Genomic DNA, 6,528 nt, shown 5'->3' on the forward strand with positions numbered 1-6,528 from the left:
AGCAGACTCCCGCCCCACGGCCCGGAAGCAGACCCAGGCTTCCCGGAAGCGCCCTTCAACCTTCGGCCGGGAAGGAAATGACGCGCCGACGTGCTGACGCGCGGGGTTCGTGCCGAGGCCCCGATTCCGCGCCCGCCATGGCCGACAAGATGGACATGTCCCTGGACGACATCATTAAACTCAACCGGAGCCAGCGGGGCGGACGCGGCGGGGGCCGGGGCCGAGGCCGGGCCGGGGCCCAGGGCGGCCGCGGCGGCGGGGGCGCGCAGGCGGCAGCCCGCGTGAGCCGAGGCGGGGGGCCCATCCGGAACAGGCCGGCCATGGCCCGCGGAGGCGCCGGGGGCGGCGGCAGGAACAGACCCGCGCCCTACAGCCGAGTGAGTGAGCGAGCCCGGGGAGGGGGGGAGGCCGGGCCGGGACCGAGCGGGCCGGCCGGGGAGCTTCGAGGCCTAGGGGGCTGAGCCCTGTGAGGCCGGGGCGGAGCAGGGGATAGGACGGTGCGGTGTGTGGGGGCGTGCGGGGTGCGGGGGACGGGGGGGCTGACCCACGACCGAAGGATCGCCGGCCCCCACACTCCACCCACCCCCCGAGGCCTTTTGTTTCTCGTGGGCCACAGAGGTCCAAGGCCTGGAGCCTCATGGCGACCGTGCCGGCGGGAACTGGGGCCTGCTTGGGGCGGCGGGAACGTGGGGGCGGGAAGGAGACCGCCTCCGCCTGTTGCCAGGGCCGGCGGGAGCGGGAAGGGGGCTCAGGAAAAGGAGCACCCGCCAGGCCCCGGCCGGGGTGGGGGGGTACAACTCACCAACCTTTGTATTTGTTTCAGCCAAAACAGCTTCCAGATAAGTGGCAACATGATCTGTTCGACAGCGGCTTTGGAGGCGGGGCTGGCGTCGAGACCGGTGGGAAATTGCTGGTCTCCAATCTGGATTTTGGGGTCTCAGATGCGGATATTCAGGTAAGGAGTTTGGAGACTTCGCCTAAGCGACCCTTGTCGGGAGCCAAGTGCACAGCCTGGATTATGTTGTTTGGGCTTCGACCCTCTAGCTCCGCCTACCACCCCCTCCTTGCTTCAGGGAAGGTGGGCTCGAACACCCTCATCTTTCTGTAGGAAAGGCTGTGCCCATCAGTTGATGTTTTTGCAGTGGTTTAAAGTTCAGGGTACAGTGAGGAGTATGGGATTGGCCTGTGCTGGGCTATGGGGAACTTGTTGAGTTTGTATCTTTTGCTTCCAAGGTAGGCAGGCTTCTTAACTTTTGTTCAAACCTTGCTCCTGGAGGCAAAAATGATTGAGTTGAGCCTGGACAGTTTTTTAGGTAATTTATTTTTGTGCTGGAAACGCTGGCTTTGTTGAGAGAGGAGGTATAATTTCTCTCAGGCGGAAAGAGCAAAGAGGCAGTATTGTTTTGTTTGTTGCAGCCTTGTAACCTTGATTGGCTCTTAGTCAAAATATGTCCAGTGTTAATTCTTCTGTTACGGGTGTGTTCTTCTGCAAAGCACCTGTTTTGGGATTGTCAAAAAACAGTAATCTTTAAAAAACAACCAAACCGAAAAAAAACCCTCTTTTTTGTTAAGAAACTCCTTTCCTGGAGTAAAACTTTGGAGATTGGAAAATGGCTGGGACAGAATGCTAGGCTTTCCTGGGTCATACTTCCTAGAGCCCAGCCATATGGCTTTGCTGTGGGAGGACAGAGCAAGGCAGACAAGCACTCATGGTGTGTCAACACTTTTTTTAAGGTGGTTTCTGGCATCCACTGGAAACCGCTTTTGGTGAACTCCACTTCCCGCTGTGTGCCTGCGGCCGGAGTATCCCCACACTCTGGGTTCCCTCTCCAACTCCCAGCCTGCCGTGAGGTCAGGGCAGTTTCCATGGCAGCGCTTGACGTCAGACTTTGCGGCAGGCTTGAGTAGGAGGAGAGGGAAACGCAGGTGAGCCAGAATCTGCCTTCTGGGGGTGGGTCTGGGATCAGGATTACTGAATCTATGGGCCCTTAAATCTGTTCTAGTGGCCTGAAAAGCTTCCCTTGCTCTGTGACCTGGAGATTGTCCTCATTTCTCAGAACACTCTTTTGTTAAGAGTGGTTTTTCTTATCTGTGAAAAGACAGCCGATGAATATTGCACCCCTCACCACTGGGCAAAGCACTCTATGGCCCATAGCATCATACAGATGGCATGCCCCAAAGTTGGCGTGACCCGGGACAGGCCCAGCTGCTTTTGGAAGTTGCTGTTCTGCTCTCCCTATCCTCTTCCCCCTAGATGTGTGTTCCCTTCCAGGAACATAACTCCTAATATAAATATTTCTAGGGTCCTCTTCCTTGGACATCATGGGAGAGAGCTTTCTTAATCATTTTGCCTTTCTTTCCTATTTTTAGGAACTATTTGCTGAATTTGGAACTCTGAAAAAGGCAGCTGTACATTACGATCGGTCTGGCCGGAGCTTAGGAACAGCAGATGTTCACTTTGAGCGAAAAGCAGATGCTCTGAAGGCCATGAAACAGTATAATGGTGTCCCTTTGGATGGTAAGTTGAGCCTTCCATCAATGAAGGGCTGGGTGCTACGTTTTGTGGAGTGTGGGGCTGTCATCTGCCCATGTAGGAATATGATTTGCCCACTCTGGCCGAGCACACTTTGCATTTGCCCGCTTTGTCTCTCTCTTCCGTTCTGCCACCTTTCGTGCTGCCCCATACATCTGGACCAACCTCTTGTGACCCCCTTCTTCAGATCCTTCCTGAAGATTCACTTCTGTGAGGCCTTCCCAGAACCACCATAGTACACCTCAAAGAGCGGGGCTATAATGATAAAGAAAAAGGTACTGGATCTTTTTTCCACTAGGTCAGCCAGGCGTATTTCCCTCTTCCAACCCATATCCACCAAAGAAAAAGTTACTGAATATTTGCCCAGTTTTAACTTTGTCAAAGAGGAGGTTGGTGGTTTCTCTGTTGCCGTTTGTCTTTCTCAAATGTTTTCCAGTCTTTTCCCATGTTTGTATGTAGAATGAGACAACAAGGTACCCATCCAGTATTATTTGCATGGAGCCTAGAACATTGCTAGTACCATATAATTGTTCTATAGAAAAGTGATTGATGTTTCTTTCCTCTTCCTTTCCTGCAGGTCGCCCCATGAATATTCAGCTTGTTACATCACAGATTGATACACAACGAAGACCTGCACAGAGGTTAGTTTTTGGCTTCCTGGAATTTGTCAGGGCTATATAATCTTCTTGGAAGCCTTTTTAGGCATGTGTAAGTGAACACTATTCCTTTTAATTTTGTATTTAGTGTAAATAGAGGTGGAATGACTAGAAACCGTGGCTCTGGAGGTTTTGGTGGTGGAGGTGGCACCCGGAGAGGCAGTCGTGGAGGCAATCGAGGACGAGGCAGAGGGACTGGAAGAAATTCGAAACAACAGCTTTCCGCAGAAGAACTAGATGCACAATTGGATGCTTATAATGCCAGGGTAAGTACAGGGGTGGAAATGTGGGGTGGTGAGTGGCTCCAGAACTGTGTTGAGAAAGAATAGCCTCTTTCCAGCAACCTGTGTCTCTTAGGGACAGAGCAAGTCAGATTGTTGAGGTGAGGCATTCTCAGTCTTATCTGAGATACCTTTTGCTGTGTGTTAAGATACTTTCTCACAGTGCTTGTCTATTTTTTTTCTTTCAGATGGATACCAGTTAAAGTAGCCAACATATTCCCTGCATGGAACAGGACCCAGGAATCTCATTCTTTACCCTTTTCGATGGAGGGCGGAGTAGAGGACTGTGGCTCTGCTGTCAATGATGGATTTGTTTCTTTTATGTTTCGAAATAGGATTTAAAACTCATGTAAAGGTTTTTTTTTTAATTCTGAAACAGACCTGTTTTGTACCAAGTTATTTTTGGGATAAATTTTACTGGTTGCAGTTGTGGAGAAGGTGGCGTTTTCACCTTTGCCATAATAAAATAGAAATGTGTGTAGAAGTGGAACTGTTTGCTTCATCCCACTGCTAGTGGGCTGTGTACGTGGCGCAGAACTTTCATGTCCGAGTTGGTACGTTACTAAGTAGACGGGATGAATAGCCCCCATTGGGATTGCTATTTGGTCTTAACATACCATACCATTCAAAAAACTGAATCACATTTTGAGAACCCTTTTCCTGGCCCACATGTGCACAGTAGGGTCTCATGTTTTTAGAGGTGAGATTCAAAAGAGTAGATTGGTTATGAGAAATGAATGTAAATTTATTCATCATGAGACAGTGTTAAATAAACTTTTACATAGGAGATGAAAGAGGTTACTCATCAACATTTGGAACTGTGAAAGGTTTCTGAAATTTGATTTTTCTTCATGAATCAAATCCTAGAATTCACTTTTTGAAAAAATCTTGCCACAATACTGGTTTTCCTTGTGGTCTCTTTATGCTTTCTGTGACAAGGAATTAGGGGATAGTTAACTAGTTTCTTGGGCACAGAGCATAATACCTCCATATCTGGAAAGCTGGTAGTCTACAGTAGACAGGATGGCCTGTGACCAACTGGGGTAGTGACAAGCTAATGTTTGCTTATTCTGCTTTGACGTGGATTATTTCTGATCCCAGGCTAGAACTGCCTAGTTCCGTGACAATGCTGTACCAGTGTGCCCTGTATTTCTATTGCGAAATTAGTAGGTAAATTAGTAGCCCATTTCTCAGATTACCTGCCTCTTCCCTTTCCTAATATTTTAAAAGTAAACTCAAGGTGCTCCCTGGCACCCCTGTTCAGAGGGAGTGTTTTTTTGTGCACTAGTAATATAACTGAATCTTAAATTGTTTCACTCTTGTGCTTTGTGGTTGACTGGAATATTCAAGAGAGAAAAAAATATTCCTTGCTTACTCAGGAATTACTTATAAAATGTGTAGAATTTCTCAGAGTGAGCTGGGCTGGTAAACCCCAGCTCACCAATGTTGTGAATTGGGTTAAGAATTTAAGGATGTCAAGCTACTTTTACAGGGACTCCATGTATACCAGAGGCCTTTCCCTCAGCAGAACTGTACCAGTGTCCTATGGGTAAGAAGCAGATGGAAAGTCCATCTGGCCAAAGGATAGGAGTGCCCAAAAAGTGTCAGTGGCATGACTCAAGCTGCCATGCGTCATGCTTAAAGTAGGAAACTTGGCTAAATGGGTGGCCCTTTTAAAGTTAGATACACATCTCATTGTCATGAGGTCTGTGGCCTTCCATTAGTAGCTTTTCTTTCTTCCCATGGGAACTGATACAGAATGTGGAAGTTATTTGACTACTAAACAACTCAAAATAGAGGTTCTTTGAGTCCCTGAACCTCTACTTTCAAGATCTTGGATAACAGTGGGCTAGTAGCTAATTGTTAGGAATCCAAAGAGAGAGGCTGAGGCTAAGCTACCACCAACCCTAGCCCTGTTGTCTCATGGCCTATGGCTAGGATTGATCCCTGAGTGATAAGGAATATAATGGAGATAAATATAGTCTTAAGACTTGGGTTAAAAAAAAAATTGATTTCACAAGCAAAAGGTGAAGGCATGTATAGACTGATTTGGAAAAAAATTTTTTAGTGAATTGCACACTATCTCAGCCAAAAAAATCTTCTTATCCTGGGCTATGGTAAGAGAGGCATAGATTCCAGAAAAAAGGTTATAGTTGCTTTTCACTCAACATTGGTCAGACTTTGTTCAGTGTATTGTGTTAAGTGCTGGGTGCCACAGTTTAGGAAAAATGTTGAAAAGCTAGGAGACATATGGAAAGGGCAAATGGATTAATGAAGGTACCTGAGTCCAGGCCAAATGAGGATAAGCTGAAGGTACTAGAGATATTTTGCTGGAAGAGAATTGGGCAACCTGAGAGCTGTCTTAAAGTACTTTAAATGTCATCCTGTAAAGAGGTGTTAAGATTCATTCTGATTGTTCCCAGAGGGCAGAACTCCAGAACCAGTAAGTAGGAATTCTGAAGTGGCAAAATTTAGGCAGAACGGAAGGGAAAACTTCCCAGCCATTGGAGTTTTTAAAAAATGGAATGGACTTCACCCTTATTAGAGCTACTCAAACATAGCCTGGTTTCAGTTCTATAGTGAGGATTATTTTTTTGCTATACATTTAACAAGACAGGCACTGAGTTCTTTTCCTCATGACAACCTGAGAGGTAGACAAAGCAAATATCATTAACCATTTTGCAGTTGGGAGTCAAAGGCTTAGACAGGTTCAGTGTCTTGGCCTGAAGTCTCACAGCTGTTAGTGATGGATAGAGTTGGAACTGGACCCCAGGTCCTCTGACTGAGAGTCTGCTGTTGTTTTCACTCTGTTCATTACTTCTATAAGATAAAGTGTTTCCTTCTCCAAGTGATTTGCCTGTGGAGTTACTAGGAAAATGGGAATTATAAAAATTGATGGATTGGCTGTTGCCTCAGATATAGTCATAAGAGAGTTTACCTTAGAAAACAAGTAAACCAAGAAAAACCTTTCTCTACATTTATTGTGTGTTTGTAGGCAGAATGATTAATAGAATGAGAGCAGCACAGATAGAATATTTAAACACTTGGAAGCATTATG

General features: G+C 47.0%; 1 protein-coding gene across 1 annotated transcript; it reads left to right on the forward strand.

Moving 5' to 3' along the window:
- Window positions 1-100: 100 nt before the first annotated feature.
- On the forward strand, window positions 101-3,954 carry ALYREF (Aly/REF export factor). The gene is made up of 6 exons (XM_027850270.1): window positions 101-377; window positions 824-955; window positions 2,371-2,518; window positions 3,111-3,174; window positions 3,278-3,455; window positions 3,659-3,954. Exons 1-6 carry the CDS (start codon window positions 138-140, stop codon window positions 3,671-3,673), a joined length of 777 nt encoding a protein of 258 aa, XP_027706071.1. The 5' UTR covers window positions 101-137; the 3' UTR covers window positions 3,674-3,954.
- Window positions 3,955-6,528: the final 2,574 nt, after the last annotated feature.

The sequence above is a fragment of the Vombatus ursinus genome, unplaced genomic scaffold (assembly GCF_900497805.2).
Source record: "Vombatus ursinus unplaced genomic scaffold, bare-nosed wombat genome assembly UNPS02008996.1, whole genome shotgun sequence".
NCBI classification, from domain to species: Eukaryota; Metazoa; Chordata; class Mammalia; order Diprotodontia; family Vombatidae; genus Vombatus; species Vombatus ursinus.